At 53.2% G+C, this 20,743-nt stretch overlaps 1 protein-coding gene across 1 annotated transcript; it reads right to left on the bottom strand.

Moving 5' to 3' along the window:
* Positions 1-97: 97 nt before the first annotated feature.
* OPN1LW (opsin 1, long wave sensitive) lies at positions 98-14,841 on the bottom strand. The gene is made up of 6 exons (XM_030807418.1): positions 14,676-14,841; positions 8,478-8,774; positions 6,320-6,488; positions 4,384-4,549; positions 2,587-2,826; positions 98-314 (listed from the first exon to the last, which is right to left on the bottom strand). The coding sequence occupies exons 1-6, from the start codon at positions 14,830-14,832 to the stop codon at positions 204-206; spliced, it is 1,140 nt and encodes a 379-aa protein (XP_030663278.1). The 5' UTR covers positions 14,833-14,841; the 3' UTR covers positions 98-203.
* Between the last annotated feature and the right edge of the window lie 5,902 nt (positions 14,842-20,743).

Below are 20,743 nucleotides of genomic sequence, written 5' to 3'. Positions count from 1 at the left end.
CTCCTCTTTATCCCCCTTGCACCCTCTCGAGACCCAGTGCCTGCACACGCAGAGGCTCAGGTGGTCCCACACTGCAGTGAAAGCCTCTGTGACTTTGTTGGTTTTGGCAAAGATAAATTACATTTATTTCACAGGGATGGAGAAGGAGGGGGAAAGGAGAGGTGGCCAAAGCCCCGGTGGGCGGGATGGGTAGGAGGCAGACCTCATGCAGGCGATACGGAGGACACAGATGAGACCTCCGTTTTGGAGGCGCTGGAGAGTTCAGAGCCATCGTCAACCTTCTTCCCAAAAAGCTGCAAGATGCAGTTTCGAAACTGGAAGGACAGAAAGTGTTATTGAGCAGAGCAGGGAAGGGTGGAGCACTGTGCTGAATGTACGTGCCCGAGCCTTCCCTTCACCCATTCCGAATCCCATGGGGGATGGAGGAAGGCTTGGATTATTTCTCCCTCACACGCGGGGATGTCATCTGACTTAGCAGTTGATGGTGACTACACAGGGTTGAAGTGTGTCCCCCAAAAGATGTGTTCAGGTTCAGACGAGGTCACACTGGGGCAGGGTGGGTCCTAATCGAATGACTGGTGTCCTGATAAGAAAAGGAACGCTTGGACACAGACACGCAGACAGAGGGAAGAAGGCCACGTGAAGAGGAAGGCAGAGACTGGGGCGACACACCTTGGAGTCAAGGAACGCCAAGGACTGCCAGCAGCCCTGCAGCTGCTTCTGCCTCTCGGCCTCCATAGGGAACCTTTCCATTTGCCAACACCCTGATTTCAGACTCAAGATTTCCAGAACCCTGAGAGAATCCATTTCTGTGGTTTGAAGCCACTGAGTTTGTGGTAGTTTGTGACGGCAGCCCCACGACACTCATCCACAGTGACAGCTAAGGCACAGTGGTGACCTGTCCCCAGACTGTCTGGTGAGCGGCTCAGAGGAATGCTAATGAAAAGGCATGTGGTTGTCAGGTTTTTTCCAGTCCATGGATCTGGGGCAAGGTGAGGCCTAGGTAATGACAATCTAGCCCCCACGTCATCTCTCCAGCCAAGCGTCTTCCGGTACCAGGAGGGGTCTGTCTTTGCTGCTTCACCCCAAAGAGATCTGGGCCATACGAATGTCTCAAATCATGTCCTGTGTCATCACTGAAGTAACCACAATGCTTTGAGGACCCAGACCAAAGGCATTTTCTAAATATTTCAGGCCTACCCTTGACTAGCTCTAACTCCCTCTAGCATCAAAACTCTCAAAATAAAAAATATGATGGTTGAAATTAATAACATAAGAAACGGGACGAACAGCAGAATGAGCTCGGCTGAAGAGCTGGGAGACAGGGCTGAGGAACCCATTCAGCAGCTGCTGCTTGAGCACACACTGTGTGCCAGACTCTGTCCTGAGCAAAATTTGCTGTCTTCATGGAACTGCATTCCAGAAAATTCTCTCAGAATGTGGCAGGACAGGATAATTATGTGGAAAGGGTAAAAGCAAAGTTCGAGGCCTGGTGAGGTCCAGAAGTGCGGACATCTGTCTAGGAGGGGGAGTTCTGGAAGGGAGAATGGAAATAATCCAGTAAAGACAGTACTTGGCAAGAGAGTTTAGGATTCCAGAAACCTGAAAAAGACCCTCATGAAAGTCAGGAAACGGGGGTCAGGGACAGAACTACACTCCGGGCATCAGTGTGCTACAGCGAGTTCCCGGAAATCCACTGCAGGCCTGGTCCTACTTACTGTTTAAAAGTTACCAGAGAGAATGAACCCTTAATGAACTCTGCAGACTTGGCTTGTGTGAGTCAAAGCTGAGCCAAAGGGGCTGGAGCCGTTGAGTGGCTCTAAGATGGAGAAGCAAGGAAGAGCCCAGTGGAAGGGATGCACTGGGCCTGGTGAGGTGGGAGGCCTCTGCACACCTTTCTGGCCATCATCAAGTCACATCACAGCTGCGCTTTAATGAAGCCTGTAACCTACAGAGGTGGGGGGATTTAGGTGTGCGAGCAGCTTGCTGCTGAGGCCCAGTATGCCAGCTGAGGAGGCTGCCTCTGGGCAGGACCACAGCACGTCCCCCCGAACTAACCCGCGAACTCGTGAAAGCTCTTGAACTCTTGGTCAGCGTAGCCAAGGAGGGCCGGCTTTTGTTCTTATAGGAAGACAAATTCCAGAGGTTATGGTTTGAAAATGGAGAGATGAAGGTTGAGAAGGGTCGAGTCTGAACAGAAGAGGGGCACACCTAGGGTGGATGTACCTAGGGCTCACCAACTCCTAGAGCGTCTGAACGCCAGGAGAGCCCCTGAAGCTCGGCAGCCATAGTTCTGGGGCCACCGGAAGGGAAGAACACACGGCACACCGACGCTTTGGGAAATGCCACCCTCAGGCCGAGACTATGAAGGATTCCAGAGGGCACACCTAAGCCTTCTGCTAAGGGCCAGCTGGAGTACTGGCTGGGGCTGGGTCACATGCTGAGCCTTTCCCGGTCGTTTCCCTGGAGGGTCCCCCAGATGCTCCACGGGCTTGTGATCAGAGACATGATTCCAGGTGGGGCCATCACTGCACCCTTCTAGGGCACACGGCATTTTGAGTGGGATCTGCTGATGGTGTTGCTTACCTGCCGGTTCATAAAGACATAGATAACAGGATTGTAGATAGTGGCACTTTTGGCAAAGTAGGCTGGCAGGGCAGCCATCAAAGGGTGGAAGGCGTAGCCAGGGTTGGCAGCAGCAAAGCATGCGAAGAAGGTATAGGGTCCCCAGCAGACGCAGTACGCAAAGATCATCACCACCACCATGCGTGTCACTTCCTTCTCTGCCTTCTGGGTGGATTCAGACTCTTTCTGCTGCTTTGCCACCTGAGGGAGACAGGGACAGTGAGTTGGGAGTTGGGGGGCAGCAAGAGGCAGGTGACCCAGGCATAGGGAGTTGTGGGGAGGAGGAGAGGAGCCCAGCAGCCAGCTTCCAGCCCTGAGTGGAGCACAGCCGGCCCCAGGCGGACATGGCGGCCTCAGGCTGGCCCCGGGCGAGTTCTTCTAGAATTGGAGGTGGCACGCAGCTAGGCGTGGCCTAAGATGACCCCAGAGCTGGATCTAACAAGCTCCTTTGCTTCACCTGATCCCGTAACAGACTGTCCTGTTCTGCGCTCAGGCCTGAGCATGGAGGCCTGATTTGATTGATCACTGAGCGTGGAGAATGAAGGAGCTAACAAGATGGAGATGGCGGGGGAGGCGAAAGCAGTGGCCGGTGGGATGCGCGATGGGAGTGTCGGAGCAATGCATACACTTCCCTCAGGCTTCCTAGGCCAGGTTGGCCACTCTGTGGACTAAATCCTGCCCTGGACTCATGGTGAGGCAGCTGAGGGCAGCTGTGGTGGGGTGGCTCCTTCACACCTGCTGAGAGGAAGGAGACGAATGGCCTCCAGGCAGAGGCACTGTGGGGGAGGCCACAGAGGCCAGCCACCGCCTGCCAGGGATGAGGGACTGACGGCAGGCAGATGAGTGGCGATGAGAGAGGGAGTGTAGGGCTGTAATGCAGGGACGGCCGGGACAGCAGAGCTGCGGCCACATTCTGGAGCTAGGGATCCACCATCCCAGACTAATACAGCCCAAGCCATGGTTGGGTACCTGTGGGAGCCTTCACCCCAAGGTGGCGGGGTGAGGGGGCCTTTCATAGGCTCACAGACTCCTCTAGAGAGAGCTTGGCAGGCATGCCCATCCAATTGTGGGCACAGGCAGCTTCATATAGGAAAGCCAGCACCCTGAAAAGGCTCCCACTGCTAACAGAAACAACCAGCCTGGCTCTCCTCCCTTGCGCTGACTTCCTGCAGGGCTCCCAGTGGTAACCTAGGCTAGGGATGGGGGGTGATGGCTGTGGACAGGATCAGCTTCCCAGGGCAGAGGGCCAGACATGGAGGGTGGAGAGTGGGTCGGGGGGCAAATGGCACACTCGGGTCCACTCCTTGGTCAGCCCCACAGCTTATGAAAGGGACAAGGGTACTCTGGTGGCAGCCTCATAAAAACACACCTTGATTTGCAGGTGTCATTTGCTGATGTGGCTGCTCCACTCTACTCTGTGGGAAAGGCAGCCTTTCCACCCCGGGGAGAACTGTCCAGGGTCGGGGCAAGGCACACCTTTGTTCCCCTAGTGGACTCCTCCAGGGAGAGAGTGGCAGTGCTTTCCCGTCTCACAGAGCTGAGGACAACGGGCCTGGGGCTGAACCTGCAGCCACTGGTACAGCCCCAAAGGAATCGCCTGCTTCTCATCGCTGGATCTTAATATTTTCTTATAGGGGTAAAAACCTCTTCTCTAGGGATTTTTGAAAAAATAGTTTAGGAGTCTCAGTGGACTGATTTGAGGGCAGAGCACCTTAGGGGCAAGAGGGGGGTGAGGCCAGGAGGAATCGGGGGGCTTACCGCTCGGATGGCCAGCCACACTTGGAGGTAGCAGAGCACGATGATAGCGAGTGGGATGATGCAGCAGGTGACCATGAGGACAATCATGTAAGACTGCACCCCGGGGTACGAGCTGCCGCTGAACACGTCTGGGCCGCATGAAGTCTTCAGGCCATGGGGCCAGTACCTGGAGAGAAGGGCCGGCAGCCAGTCCTGATGCAGGGTGGGGTGACCCACGACCCCCAGCCCAGGCATGGTGCTGTTTTTTTTTCTTTGTTTGTTTGTTTGTTTGTTTTTGAGATGGAGTCTGGCTCTGTCGCCCAGGCTGGAGTGCAGTGGCGAGATCTCGGCTCACTGCAACCTCCGCCTCCTGGATTGAACCGATTCTCCTGCCTCAGCCTCCTGAGTAGCTGGGACCATAGGCACCCACCACCAGGCCCGGCTAATTTTTTTGTATTTTTAATAGAGACAGGGTTTCACTGTGTTAGCCAAGATGGTCTCGATCTCCTGACCTCATGATCCGCCCACCTCTGCTTCCCAAAGTGCTGGGATTATAGGCGTGAGCCACCACGCCTGGCCTGTTTTTTTTAATTGAGGTGAAATTCACGTTGCATGAGGTTACCCAATTTGAAGCGATCAGTTCGGTGGCAGTCACCACCTCTGCTTCCAGAACATTTTCATCAACCCAAAACGAAACCGTTGGGTAGGATTTTGGTAAATCCTTGTCCGTTTTTAGATGTCATGCCTTTCCTCTTTTTAAAATTGTGGTAAAATACACATAACATAAAATGTGCCATTATAGGCCAGGCACAATGGCTCACGCCTATAGTCCCAGCACATTTGGAGGCAGAGGTAGGAGGATTGCTTGAGCCCAGGAATTCAAGACTAGAGCCTGGAACACATAGTGAGATCTTGTCTCTACAAAAAATAAAAAAAATTAGCCAGGTGAAGTGGTGCACCTGTAGGCCCAGCTCCTCAGGAGGCTGAGGTAGGAGGATCACTTGAGCCCAGGAGGTCGAGGCTGCAGTGAGCCATAATTACACCACTGCACTGTGCCAGCCTGGGTGACACAGTGAGACCCTGTCTCAAAAAAAAAAAGTACCATTATGACCTATGGTACCTTCACAGTGCTGTGCAACCATCTCCACTATCTGCTTCCAGAACATTTTCATCTTCCCAATCACTCCCCTTCTTTACGAAGGGAGTGTGAGGCTCCGTCTTGCCCTGACCTTCTGAGAACACCCATGAAGAGCTGAGTCTTTTATCTGAGGTCAGCTAGGCCGTGACTGAAATAAAGGGCCCTGCTCACTTGGTGGCCTGGAGGATTAAATGAGATAACCCGCGGGAGAGCCTCCACCAGGGTCAGCTCGCCACACATGTTTGATAACGGGCAGCTGTGTGGGGCATGGCGGCATGAGGAGGGTGGGAGACAGAGACAGGCTTCCACAAGGTTTGTTTCCTAGAATTGTGGAACGTTCTGGAGGAAAGAACATTCCCTCTCCAAACACCACGAGAACTTATTCACAAGCTTGTCGATAAAACAGTGAAATGCTGTCCCATCCAGTCCATCCCAATCAAACATTTGAGCCACTTGCTTGGCCTGGCCAGGACATGTGCTCTGTAGGCCCAGGTGGATCTATGACCCAAGCAGCCTCTGAAAGGTGGGGGGCGGGGTGGGGCAGCATGTGCAAGAAAGAGACCTGGAATGCAAACACGCTGTGCGTTCACTGACAGCTGTGCTCATGGCCTCAGCTCCGTGTGCTCCTGTGACCTGATCGTGCTTGGGACAAATATGTTTCCAGAGGTTTGGGGACCACAGAGCCATTCCTACATTGCAGCCACATTCATACATTGATAGACATTGCACGCTCATAGGGGCCCAGAGAAAGGAAGTGATTTGCCTTAAGGTCACAGAGTCTGACCCTGCCCAATCCATCTCGTGCCCTCGCACCCTTACCTGCTCCAACCAAAGATGGGCGGGGCCGTCCACACAGCAGACCAGATCCAGGAGAAGGCAATGCCAATGATGGCCAGCTTGGCATCAAATCTCACGTTGCCAAAGGGCTTGCAGACCACCAGCCACCTCTCCCAGGAAATGATGGCCAGGGACCAGAGACCTGTGATCCCTATGGGAAGAGCAGACAGATGAGGGCTTTGAGTCAAAGCAAAGGTGGGAAGCAAAGCTTCCCACTCTCCTGCTCAGACCCCAAACGTCTGCACAGAGAATTCAGGGTTCCGTGGACTGAGGTGGAAATATGACATCTTTCTTTCCACCAACCTCGAACAGACACTGGGCATTTCCTTCCGTTATGAACATGGCACAGTATTAGCAGTACCCGTGACTCGGTCAGCAAGAGAGGAGACAGATGTTTTCCTGTCAATTCATAGAGGTGGCAGACAGTTCGAATATCACTTATGTTCATCACTACTCTGAAATAACAGTGGTTGTCAGGCGGGATCCTGTTATTTAATACCTTAGTAATGAGTGGTGTCACTAATGCGTTTAATACATGCTTTCATTTTTATTTACTTTTTGAGACAGAATCTCACTCTGTTGCCCAGGCTGAGTGCAGTGGTGCCATCATAGCTCACTGCAGCCTTGACCTCCAGAGCTCAAGCCATCCTCCCGCCTGAGCCTCCTGAGTAGCTGGGACTACTGGTGTGCCACCACACCCAGCTGTTTTTATTTGTCATACAGAAGAGGTCTCACTATGTTGCCCAGGCTGGTCCCAAACTCCTGGAGGCAAGCAGTCCTCCCACCTCAGCCTCCCAAAGTGCTGGGATTACAGGCATGAGCCTGGCCAATAAATGCTTTTAACTAAAGACTATGTTACTGATGAATGTTTAATACTTTGATAACTGTATTTCAATATAATTTGCTGCCTTCGTAATCCTATGGGTCTCATTTTATGCGTTTGCAGCTATTCCTCTAAGATGGGGTCCACAGGCTTCCCACATGGCCAAGGGCATCTGTGGACCAAAACTGGTGGGGAAGTGCCGGCTGCTTGGCACCTGACTGACCCAAGAACAGACCATGAGCAGAGGCAAGGGTGAGCGGGAGACCATGGCAGAAACGGAGACAGCCGTGGGCGGAGATGCAGGGGGCACTCGGGAAGGGCCGTGTGACCATCGAGGCCATGCCTGCTGCAGAGAGCACTTGGACCTGGGGACGGACCTTCTCTGCCTGACCTTCCCTTGGCTCCCCTTCTAGACTGTCGGGGTAGTGCCAGGACTTGGACAAGCACCCACTCTGGTCTGGGCCATCGTGGGTACAATTTGAGGCAGTTGACAGGGGGTGGGGTTGGGGAGGCTGCTAAGAGTTGTGGGGAGGCAAGAACAGGAGCTGCTGCTGCTGGATGTGGGGTCTCCCCCTCCTGAAATAAAGTCCCAGCTCCTGGGCGTGACCTCTGAGGCCTCTGAGACCTGGGCCTGCCCACCTCGTGTCCGCCAGCCACGGCTGCTTGGTGGTACTCTACCCACTCGAACCACAAACTGCTCCCAGCCGCTCCTCCACCACCTGCCCCAGGCCCCTTCTTGTCTGAGAGGACTGATGATGGTACTGTGTGGTCGCCATCTGGGTATAGGGCCCCCTCCTTAGCACAGAGCCTGGCACACTGGCACCTCTCGGCCACTGTCTCCTGACCTGAGCGGAATAGTGGCCCACAGAGATATTAGTGATGGGGATCGGGAGAGGATCTGGGAATTGTGTCTCCTCCGGGAAAAGAGGATGCTGGTGAGCTGAAAGAGCAGGCATCCCTAATTGCAGGGGAGTTCTGTCCAGGGTGCCCAGAGTCTCCACCCCCCTACCGTTCTGGGGTCGTCTAGCTCTGTATCTGTCTCCTCCCACACCAGCCCCACAGCTCCAAACTGGCTGTCCCCGGGCAGAGCCTGACTCAATAGTAGGAACTCAGGGTATGTTTGACTCAAGGGAGCTGAATTTAATGTGAGTGTTCAGATGGAAGCCTCCAGAACCCGTCAGTATATGGATGTGAGGCACAGATGTGGAGGGAGACAGACCTACAGGAGCAGCTGGGCCCAGGTCATCATGAGGTGGCCGGAGGGGCTTGCAGGGTGAATGAGTGGTTTCCGCTGAGCCTGGGCCCCGACTGGCTTACCACACAGGGAGACGGTGTAGCCCTCCAGGACACACATAGGGTGGCCCAGCACGAAGTAGCCAGAGACCTGGTTGACAACGCTAATAGTGCTGGCGATGACGGTCTCTGCTAGGTCAGCGACCGCCAGGTTCACCAGGATCCAGTTCAGCGGGTGGCGCAGCTTCTTGAACTTCATGGTGGCCGCCAGCACAAGCCCATTTGTGAAGACGGATGCGGTGACCACAAAGATCATCCAGACACTGGTGAGGTGGTACACCCATCTGGGAGCGATGTGGTAATTCGGGCCTTCGAAGGGGCCTGAGGGCAGGAGGCAGAGGAGAGAGAGGAGCTGGGCTGCAGCACCACCTGTCTATACCAGTGCTGATCCCACCTCTCCCCTCCCCCTCCCGCCCTCCTGCCTTTGCAGTTGGCTCTTTCCCTCCAGCTTTGTCCATCCTCAGACAGTCTCCTCTCCATCCTGTCCCTCAAGCCAGAGACCATCGCCTGCTGGTCACTGGCACTGGCACCTTGAACTTAACAGAACTCCTCATCGTCTGCTTCATCTGATTCCCCACTCCCAGTGTGCAGTCACCCCACTTCCCTGCTCCCCTCTTCCCTTTGCCCCAGCCCCACCTCCTACCTCCGAGTCCTCTGCCCTTCCGTAGACAAGCGCTTTCCTCGTGTAAAGCCCAGCTCATATGCATTTGCCTTCCAGAAGCCTTTCCAGATTCCCCAGCTAGTGGCAACTCACCCCCTTGAGGGGAAGACCACTACCCACCTCTGTCACCTTCTGTCACATATAGGAGTTACTGCTCATGATGATCTGAATGTACGTGCCCCCCATAAATTCCTGTGTTGAAATCCCAACCCCCAAGGTGATGGTATTAGGAGGTGGGGCCTTTGGCAGGTCTTTTAGGTCATGTGTGCAGAGCAAGTGCGGCCCTCATGAATGGAATTAGTGTCTTATAAAAGGTCCTAGAAGCTGGGCCTGGTGGCTCACGCCTGTAGCCCCAGCTACTCAGGAGGCCAACGTGGGAGGATCACTTGAGCCTTTGGGAACAGCCCAAATTAGCTGGGAATGGTGGCTCATGCCTGTAATCCCAGCACTTTGGGAGGCTGAGGCAGGAGGATTGCTTGAGCCCAGGAGTTCAAATCCAACCTGGGCATGTAAAAAAATTTTTTTAAATTAAAACTTAAAAAAAAAAAGAGTCTCTAGAGTGCTCTCTAGCTCTCTTTCTACCATGTGAGGATAGAATGAGTTGTTGGCAATCTTCAGTCAGGAAGAGGGTCCTCACCAGAGCCCAGCACACTAGCACCCTGACTTCCAGCCTCCAGAGCTGTGAGAAATAAATTTGTCATTTAAAAGCCACCCAATCTATGGTAATTTCTCTTTGGTTCTTTTCTTTTCCTTTCTTTTCTTTTCTTTTTTTTTTTTTTTTTTGAGACAAAGTCTTGCTCTGTCGCCCAGGCTGGAGTGCAGTGATGTGATCTCGGGTCACTGCAACCTCTGCCTCCTGGGTTCAAGCGATTCTCCTGCCTCAGCCTCCCGAGTAGTAGCTGGGATTTACAGGCACCCACCACCACACCCAGCTAATTTTTGTACTTTTAGTAGACATGGGGTTTCACCATGTTGACCAGGCTGTTCTCAAACTCCTGACCTCAAGAGATCCTCCTGCCTTGTCCTCCCAAAGTACTGTGATTGCAGGCCTGAGCCCCCGAGCACAGCCTGGTAATTTCTTATAGCAGCCAGTACTGAGACACAAATATAAGCCTTGTCTTTCTCACCAGAGACTGTGACTCATTCATCCTCACAGAGTGTCCAGCATACACTAGATGCTCAGAAAATAAATGAATGAGGAAATTCATCAACGAATGTGTTATGAATTGAATTGTGTCCCACCCAAATTCATAGGTTGGAGTCCTAACTCCAATACCTCAGAATGTGACCACTTTCAGAGATAGGGTCTTTACAGAAATGACCAAGTTTAAATGAGGTCATTAGGGTGGGCCCTAATCCAATATGACTGGTGTCCTGATTATGATTGTGATTATTGTATATTTAGAGATACAGTCGGCTGGGAGCGGTGGCTCACGCCTGTAATCCCAGCACTTTGGGAGGCCGAAGGGGTGGATCACTTGAGGTCAGGAGTTCAAAACCAGCTGGCCATGGTGAAACCCCGTCTCTACTAAAAGTACAAAAAAAAATTAGCCAGGTGTGGTGGCTGGCGCCTGTAGTCCCAGCTACTCAGGAGGCTGAGGCGGGAGAATCACTTGAACCCAGGAAGCAGAGGTTGCAGTGAGCTGAGATCACGCCACTGCACTCCAGCCGGGGTGACAGAACAAGACTCCGTCTCAAAAACAACAACAACAACAACAACAAAAAATAGAGATAGAGTCTGGCTCTGGCACCCAGGCTGGGGTACAGTGGCACAATCATAACTCACTGCAACGTGGAACTCCTGGGCTCAAGGGATCCTCCTGCCTCAACCTGTCGAGTATCTGGGACTACAGCCGTGCATTACCACAATGGCAATTTTTTTATTTCTGTAGAGATGGGGTCTGGCTATGTTGCCTAGGCTGGTCTCGAACTCCTGACTTCAAGTGATCCTCCCACCTTGGCCTCCCAAGTAGCTGGGACTACAAACGAATTATTTCTCCTTTTTATTCTGTAGGAGTTTGCTAGGGCTCTACACCTTTTGTGTTGGAAAGACCTTTGTCATAACACTGTTTTTGGCAGATTACTTGAAGGGATTGCAAGCCACAGACCTGCTGCCATATAAGGCCTCATGGAGAGTCCCAAGATTTATCAAGAGATTCTTTAGCTGTGTGTTAGAAAAGCCCAGCTCAAGCTAGCTTAAGAAAAATGGGGATTTCCTGGCTACGGCCAGGAGAGACAGATAAATCTCACCCCTAGCACAGCTGGATCCCACAAGACCTCTGCTGCCCTCTGTGCACGGGCCCCATTTGTTCCTAACACAAGGAGCTTCCGGAAACCCACAGGCAATGTCTGCAATCCCGATACTTGGCACTGGCTCCCGAGGAACCCCCAGTATGAGCAGTAGGGACAGATCACTGACAATTGAAGACCTGCATGGCATCAGTCTCCGTGCAGAAGGAAGCAGAGGGGAGCAATGGGGTTGCTGATGGACCTAAGAACAGAGAACCCCCAAACTGTCGGCAGCTCTTCCCTGGGAAGTACCTCGGGTGAACTGGGGAAGAGCCGCTGAGACTGGGAGGGTTTGGGACACTCTGGCCTGCAGGCAAGTGCAAGGTGCTGGAGCAACCTAGGTGCTACGACCTCTGAAAACAAGGCAGCCAGTGCCCTTCGTGCCCTTCCCTGGCAACCCTTGCGGTCCAAATTGGGCAGTGCAGGGACAAGGGGGCAAAGGAGAGAACAGGTCCCAGCAGCAGTGGGGGAGGGGACAGGAGCTGCCACCAGTGTAACTGGGGCTGGTGTCATGGCCTACCCCTTCCTCCTGAAAGTTCTGGAACTGATTTCATGAAGCAACGAGCAAGAGAATCAAAGTCAACTCCCAGGCAAAGTGATTCAAGGAAATACAGGTAGATAGGGAAGGGGCGGGGGGTGGTGGCGCAGAGAAGCCAGACTTCTTCAAATACACCTTCTTTTCTAGATTTTAATTGGAAACTTTTAACTGTTTTATGACATAATTATAAAACAAAATTTAAGTGGCCGGGGGCGGTGGCTCACACCTGTAATCCCAGCACTTTGGGAAGCCGAGGTCGGCAGATGACTTGAGGTCAGCAGTTCGAGACCAGCCTGGCCAACATGGTGAAACCCCATCTCTACTAAAAATAAAAAAAATTAGCTGGGCGTGGTGGCTCGCACCTGTAGTCCCAGCTCCTCGGGAGGCTGAGGCAGAAGAATCGCTTGAACCTAGGAGGCGGAGGTTGCAGTGAGCTGAGATCGTGCCACTGCACTCCAGCCTGGGTGACAGAGTAAGACTGTCTCGAAAAAGTAAAATAAAATAAAATAAAAATTTAAATTTACAGAACAATCTCTGAAAATCAGCAACAAAAGAAATGAAGCTAAATGCATATCCACTTGAGTGGCATATCACTTAGAGAGGGACTATTCTAAGGCACTTGAAACACACTGGTTTACTACGCAACCTAGTGGCATATACCCTCAGGGTAAGAAGACCTGTGAAGATGTTACGGTTTTGGTCACCAATAGGTGAAGGCAGGGTAAGGTGTCCGAATGCCGTCGTTCTCCATCCCCAGTGGTTTAATTGGTCTGGGCATTGAGTTTCGGTAGCTGCCAACACCCCAGGAAAGAGACACTCTCCTTGCCAAAACACACCAACAAATCCAACCTGCCTCTGGTCAGATCCTCAGATCAACTACCGATTTACAGAAAAATCATAAGAACAACGTCAGAGGGGCCTGTTAAGCTACGTCGTGAACGACTTGCTTTCTTCCACAAATAAATTGCAGGGAGATAGAAAGAGAACCTCTAGATTCAAAGGTAGTCAAAAGGCGTATCAATCAATCTGAATGTGTGGACCTTATTTGAGCCCTGATTCAAGCAAACTGAAAATACGTATGACATTTTTTGAACACTAGTAGGATATTTGAAGCTATTCAGGAAATATTGTTACACTTGTCGGTGTGATGATGACTTGTGGTTATGTATTGAGAAGAGCCGTTTTCTCCTAGAGGAACATAGTAAAGATTTACAGAGGGAAGGGTGTGATGCCTTGGATTTGCTTCCAAGAATCAGGAAGAAAGGGTAGTGGAGGGGTTACAGATGAAATGAGATGAAACCGTGGAAGCTGAGTGATGGGTCCTGGGGTTCATTACACACTTCCCTCTACTTTAGTAGATGCTTGAAGTTTTGTGGGGGAAAAAAAACCCACCCCGACATTTGAAAAGAGTGCATTGAAGCATCATGCATTGATGAAGTCTGGGGGCATCTAGGAAGAGACTGTTGTATTGCCAACGAGGAAATTCTGGGCACAGTCATATTGAAGTCAACTGCAAGATCCTCATCCGGTTTGGTCTGGGCACTCTGTCACTAATTGGCACTCGGTCCTGGCCACCCCACAGCGGGATATTTATTGGCAACCAAGGAGCTGGCGTGGCTTCTGGAAACCACAGCCTGCACGATGTTGTTTTTTGTTTTGTTTTGTTTTGAGACACAGTCTCACTCTGTGGCCAGGCTGGAGCATAGTGGCGTGATCTCGGCTCACTGCAACCTCCACCTCCCGGGTTCAAGCGATTCTCCTGCCTCGGCCTCCCGAGTAGCTGAGACTACAGGCATGCGCCACCAAGCCCAGCTAATTTTTGCATTTTTAGTAGAGATGGGGTTTCAGTATGTTGGCCAGGATGGTCTCTATCTGTTGACCTCGTCATCTGCCCGCCTCTGCCTCCCAAAGTACTGGGATTACAGGAGTGAGCCACTGCGCCCGGCCTGCACGATGTTCTTGAAGGCACCAAAGGAATTTGGTTTGGAGGAGGGACCCGGGGAGAGGGTCAGGAGTGGGGCGGTCACTGTCGTCCTCAGCTTCTTTGAGGGCCTGCGTGCAAAACTTTTGGATTGGGCAACTCCCAATGGCAGAACTCGGGCTGCCCTGATGAGAGCTTTCAGCTTTCTGTTGGGCCTGAGCCCTCTCTCCCAGGACTGCTCCAAATGGAAAGATGGCCCTGGGCGCCAATGCAGCCTCTTCCCCCAGAGGTGTGCAGCCAAAAGCCGTGTGGCCCCATCATGGAGTTCGACAAAATGACTGCTACAGCCTTTGACGACCCTGAAGTTCTAGAAGTTTCTTGCCCTCTGCTGCTGTCTTCCCCACCCTCCCGCCTCCCTTGGGTGTGTCAGTACGTTGCCTCCTTTTGGCTTCAAATGTAAAGACAGACCCAGCTCTTCCCCAGGAAGCTGAGGGACTCCGTGGAATGAGAGGTCACTCGCTAGCAGTGAACACACTCATCTACGGGCCACAAAGAAAGAGCACATAAACTCTTCCCCGGCCACGGATTCTCAAAGGGGCTGGGAAGCTGTGTGGCTTGAGAATGCATATTCGATATTATGGTGTCCTTCAAGATTTGGAGAGGACCCCCCAATTCGTGTCATCAGAAAAGCTATGGGAGAAAGCCTTCTCTGCTGGTGGGGACGTGCAGAAGAGAGATTCCCTTGGGCGGGGCAGGTGGGTGGCCGGTGGCCCCCAGTGCAGCCACCCAGCCTCCACGGGCCTGCTGGCTCACCTCTGGTGGAGTTGCTGTTGGTGTAGGTGAAGATGCTGGACTGGGTGCTGTCCTCATAGCTGTCCTGCGGATGGCGGCCTGCGAGCCTTTGGAGGCTCCACTGCTGGGCCATGGCTATGGAAAGCCCTGTCCCCGACGGCAGCCAGCCCTGGCGCATCACCTGAGGGTCACGGCGCTTTATACTGGCCTGTGGGATCAGCCCGGGCCTCTTCACCTTAAAAGCTCCCAAACCCTACACTACCTGATCTCTTAATTGGGCCTGGGACTTAGACCTCCTCCTCCCACCCCTTGCTTCCTTGCTCCTGAGGCGAGCCCCCGGGGGCGGCTCAGAGGGATTTGCTGGGAACCAAACTCAGACGCCCCACCCATCCCACCAGGCAGGTGGAGGTGACTGTGGGAGCCGCTGTGGCCCTCTCTGTGTTTATGTGTCCTCTGTTCCCTTCTACTGTCCTGCGCCCGCCTTTGGGGCAGGTGGACCCACGGGTCAGGATTTGCAGACTAGGGGGTGGGTGGTGAAGCTGCTCAGAGCCCGAATCCTCCTTTCTCATGTGGTTCTCTTGAAAGCCCAGGGAGACTTTTTAGGGCCGAGGCCTGGAACCGGATCCTCCTTGCGAGGCTGGCCATCTCCGTGGGCCCAAACGGGCCAGATTTGTGCCGGGGGGGCTCCTCCTCCAGGGTTGGGGGGGGCAGACTGACTGCACACATCCTGCTCTTGGCTTCCCTCCTCCCCCTTGCCCCCATGAGCTGGAGGTCCTTCGGCCACCAGGGTGCTCATGCAGTGCCTCCGTCAGCCCACGGCAGCGCCTGCTCACGTCTCCCTTGCCCTGAGTTCACAGCCTTGCCTTGGGCTTCACCAACCACAGGCCCCCCGTCGACAGAGTGTTCAGACAGGCCATCTCTGGTGTCCCTCTGTCCCCACCCTTGGCAGGGGCACGGATGACCTGTTAGTGCCCAATTCCGTAGCCTCGCCTCAGTTTCCAACCAAGGGGCCCTGTCCCCTCCACGGCCCACCCACCTCAGCACCTCCCCGGGAGCACATCCCCTTTCACAGCTTCCATCAGCTCCCAGCTCCTCAGTCCCCAAATCCAGCTCCTTCCAGGTACCTCCTTTTGGGTTTATTCCTTAAGCTCAGGAAAGCCAAGGCGTGAGCTTGTGGCCTCCTGTCCCTGTTCTCAGAGCCGCGGTTCTCCAGCATTCCTGGCTCACACTTACACTCCTGGCAGCATGGCCCCTGCTGCAGGCACAAGGGGGCCCTGGCTGCCAAGCTGAAGGCCAGGACTGCATGGAGCCCCAGCCTGGCTACCCATAGCAAGAATGGCTCTTAACATCCGTCGCTGCCTGCCGCGTGCTAGGTGCCAAGCTAGGGGCCCCATGTGGAAAAGAAGACGAGTCCTGGCCACAGACTTGCCAGGGTCCATTCACAGCCTAGAAAGATGGGCTCGATGCCCAGCGGCACCGGTGAGCTTTTTCCCTGACTCTGGCACTTCTACGCCTGTGTACCCAAGAGACTTGAAAATGTGTGTCCACACAAAAACCCGTACATGAATACAAACAGAGCACTGTTCCCAACAGGCCACTTGGTAGAAGCAACCCAAAAGTCCAGAAGCAGATGAGTGGGTAAAAAGTGGCCTGTCTGTACAATGGAGTATCATTTGGCCATAACAGGGAATGAAGGGCTGACCTACGCTACAACATGGATGGACCTAGAAAACAGCACGCTCAGTGAGCGAAGCCAGACACAAAACACCACGGAGCGCATGGCTCCGTCTCTGTGAAATGCTTAGATAGGCCAATCCAGAGACACAGAAAGCAGAGGAATGGGTGCCAGGACAGGGGAGGGAGGGAAATGGAGGATGACTTCTTAATGGGTACAGGTAATGCTTTATGGGTGATAAAAATGTTCTAAAATTGGATTGTGATGGTGCAGCCACTGTGGAAACCAGTTCGGCAGCTCCTCTAAAAGTTAAACCTAGAATTCCCATAGGACCCAGCAACCGTACTGCTGGGTATAGGCCCAGAGGAATGGAAGGCAGGGTCTGGAAGGGCTGTTTGCACACACATGTTCACAGCAGCGTGATTCACAACAGCTGTAACATGGAAGCAACCCGTGCCCATCAATGGGCAATTGGGCTGGACATAGTGGCTCATGCCTGTAATCCCAGTTCTTTGGGAGGCCGAGGTGAGAGGATCACTTGAGCCCAGGAGTTCGAGACTAGCCTGGGCAACATAGTGAGACCCTGTCTCTACAAAAAATACAAAAATTAACAGGGCACAGTGGCAGGTGCCTGTAGTCGCAGCTACTTGGGAGGTAGAGAGGTGGGTGGATTTCTTGAGCCTGGGAGGTTGAGGCTGTGGTGAGCTCTGATGGCGCCAGGGCACTCCAGCCTGAGTGACAGAGCAAGACTCTGTCTCAAAACAAACAAATAAACAAACATCAACGGATGATTAGCTAAACAAATTGTGGTCTCTACAGACAATGGAATATGATTCACCCTTAAAAAGAAATGAAATTTGACACATGCTCCAACATGGATGACCCCTGAGGACATTGCTCAGTGAAATGAGCCAGTCACAGGAGGGCAAATACTGTAAAATTCCACTTCTGTGAGGGCCCTAGAGTGGTCAAATCTATAGAGACAGACAGTGGAAGGTTGGGTGCCAGGGGCTGGGGGGTGGGGAGTTGGGGTTGAACCAGGGCTTCAGTTTGGGAAGATGAAGAAGTTCTGCGGCTGGATGGTGGTGATGGCTGCACAGCACCGTGAATAGACTAAAAACCACCAAGTGTCTTTCCTGCTCTTATTTGTTTTTAGGGCCTAACTCCTAAAGAGGCCCCTCCTGCAGAAAGACCTCCCTGATGGCCTTGGCCTCAGGCCCCTGCTCTGAAGTCCCCTCTCAGACTTGCATCCTGCCTCTGCGGCGGTGCTTCAGCTGGGACCCCTTGACTTTCCAGTCTGGCTGCCGGCAGCATGGTGTGTGCCACCCGCTTCTCGGCAAGATGGAATGGTCATTGTCCCTGTTCTGTGGATGAGATGCCTGAGGTGGGTTCAAGGCACAGATCTCACAATGCCACTTGCTGAAACAGTGTCAAGACCCTAGAACTCAATCCCAAGTGACTTCCAAGGGTCCCTCTTCCCGGGTCCAAGAGAACTTGGTCTGCCTGTCCCCACCAGAGTCAGAGGACCCGAGGATCCAAGAATGTGAGACCCAGAAGTGAGCCTCCTCTGAGATCGCCTGTCCCATTACCGCCATGAGCTGGCCGGGTGGCCTTGGACAGGGGGACCTCTCCCTCTTGACCGAGATTCCCCTTCTGTCTCGAGGGAGATAGGCAACTCTGAGGCTTCCCTGGGCATCCGAGGCCACCGTGCTATTTGGAAGCCCTTTGAGAACACGAAGTGCCCTATGAAGTGGGGGTCCGGCAGAGGAGGAGCAGGGTGTCTGGGGGAAGCCCCCAGCCTTGCCTGAGCCCTGGAGCTGGCCCTCCGCTCGCCCTGTCTGCCCTTGTCCAGGATTACGCTAATGACCCAGCTCAGTGCAATCCCACCAATGCCCTGGGCCACACGTGTGCCACCCCCACATCCCAGGAAGGAGAGTGGAGGTGGCAGAGGTGGGAGGGGGCCTGGAAAGGCGGTAGGTTCTGCACCTTCACCGGCTCTGCTAATTGATGATTAGGGCTAACAGAAGATCAAGTCCCATTTTAGCCTAAAGCAGATTACTGTCCTAGAAAGTCACTCAGCACCTGTGGGGGCACGTGTGTCCCCAGGCCAGGTGAAAACTCATTTGTGGTCCCACACTCTTGCAGAAGGGTGGATGAAAGCAGAGGGAGCGCTAGAGAAGGATGTGAAGAACGAGGGGGTGAGGGGGTGAGATGGGGGGAGAGGAGCGGGAGCAGCCGCGGCCCAAGAAAGCCCCAAGGAAAGAGGGCCCCTGGGGAAAGGCCAGAGGGACCCAAGCCAGGCCGGGCCCCGATGTCAGCGCCCTCTGCTCTGCCTGGAGTCTCCCACCCTCGCTGCCAGCTGGGGCCCTGGCCAGGGTGGAAGATTAGATGTCAGACTTGTCTCTAATGCGACTACTCCTAAATGACTCCACGCGGGAGAGCCGATTAGGAGTTATGGGGGCTGCTGTCATCTTGACTCAGGGGCTTTGTCACTAATAGCAGATGGCTGCTACAGCTACAGGACAAGGAACCATTTGGCCATTTGCCTTTGACATTTAAAAAAAATCGTGGTAAAATATACATAATACAAAGTGTACCATTGCTACTGTGTGTAAGTGTACAGTCCAGTCACCACCGTCCGTCTCCAAACTCTTTTCATTTCATGAAACGGAAGCTCTATCCCCATGAAACACCCATGCCCTTTCCCCACTCCTCAGCCCCTCGCACCCACCCTTCTATTCCTATGCATTTGGGAGCTCAGAGTGCAATCCTACAGGTGCATGGCCTTCTGTGCCTGACCTGGGTCACTTATCCGTTGTCTTTGCCACCATGCCCGGCTGATTTTTTCTTTGTATTTTTAGTTGGAATGGATTTCCAACCGTTGGATTTTCATTTTTGTGTGGTTAAATATCATTTGTTTCCTTTTTGACTTCTGGCCTTCCTACCTCGTTTGAAGAGGTCTGTAAACACACACCGTACTCTGCCCTCTGCCCCAGCTGCCGGGCTCTCCACACTTGCCGAGGCCCCCTACTCGGTACAGTCTTGATATTCTCAGCTCAGCCTCATAATCTCACTCTGGCTGCTGCAGGCCTCCTAAGTACCTGTCCGTCCAGCCGCTCTAAGTCACAGAGTGTGAATGTGGCACGTCCACCCTCTGTGTCCTTGAGCGTGGTGGTCACTGTGTCCTCATCAGGAAGATGGGGATAACATTTACTTGCTGTAAGCTTAAATAAGATCATCCTTTTAAAGAGTCTTAGCTCAGTCTTTGGTACAGAAAACTCAGCCAATTATTCATTCAGCGGGTACTTATTAGGTACTTTTGTACCTGTTCTAGGTCCCGGGATGCAGCTGCAGATGGAGATCCCGTGCTCCGCAGCTGCAGCTGCCTTTCTAGTTGGGGGAGATGAGTAGGATGGAGAACAGAAAAAGGAAGACAGGAGGGTGCGGGTGCCAGGGTGGGAAGGGAGTGGATGCCCACTTTTGAAGGGCACCAGGGTGAGCCCCTCTGAGAAGGGGACATGTGAGCAAAGACTCGAGGGAGGGAGGGCAGGAGGGAGCCATGCAGAGATCCAGGGGGGCATCCCAGGAGAGGGGCAGCAAGTGCAAAGGCCCTGGGGCAAGAGCGTGGCTGGCCTGCTCCAGGACTAGAAAGCAGATCAGCATGGCTGGAGCGAGAGTGGGGTTGGTCTGGGAGGTGACAGTAGGGTGGTGATAGGCAGCAGACTCTGGAGAGCTTTTGTAAGTGGAGTCAACAAGATTTCCTGGTGGCTTAGGTGGAAGCAGCGAGAGGACGGGAGGAGTCGCCCTCAGCTGAGAAGTCGAGGTTGTGGTCATCAGGCATCCATAAATAACGAACATGGGGACTGGCAAGGGGCCCTCGCCTCACAGCCATTGACATCCTTCACAGATCCTGACTAATGTGAACATTTGGATGGAATGGACAAACTTTTAGGAAAACACAACCTACCAAAATGGGCTCAAGAAGAAAGAGAGAATCAGAAGAGTTGAAGTCGCTGAACCTTTCATTTCAAACCTGCCCACAAAGAAAGTGTCCCTGTTCCGTTTCTGACCTTTGCCCAGGTTGACATGGATTCTGAGCTTGTCATGTCTTTCTTTCTTTGTTTCTGACATGTCTTTTTTTTTTTTTTTTTTTTTTTGACGTGGAGTCTTGCTCTGTTGCCCAGGCTGCAGTGCAGTGGCAGGATCTTTGCTCACTACAACCTCTGCCTCCCGGGTTCAAGCAATTCTCCTCAGCCTCAGTGTCCTGAGTAGCTGGGACTACAGGCATGCACCACCATGCCCGGCTAATTTTTTCTTTGTATTTTTAGTAGAGACAGGGTTTCACCATGATGGCTAGGCTGGTCTTGTATTCCTGACCTCAGGTGATCCACCTGCCTTGGCCTCCCAAGGTGCT

This window comes from Nomascus leucogenys, chromosome X (genome assembly GCF_006542625.1).
Source record: "Nomascus leucogenys isolate Asia chromosome X, Asia_NLE_v1, whole genome shotgun sequence".
Taxonomy (NCBI): Eukaryota; Metazoa; Chordata; class Mammalia; order Primates; family Hylobatidae; genus Nomascus; species Nomascus leucogenys.
Note: the sequence above shows the minus strand (reverse complement) of the source record. Positions and strands in the feature narration are given on the sequence as shown.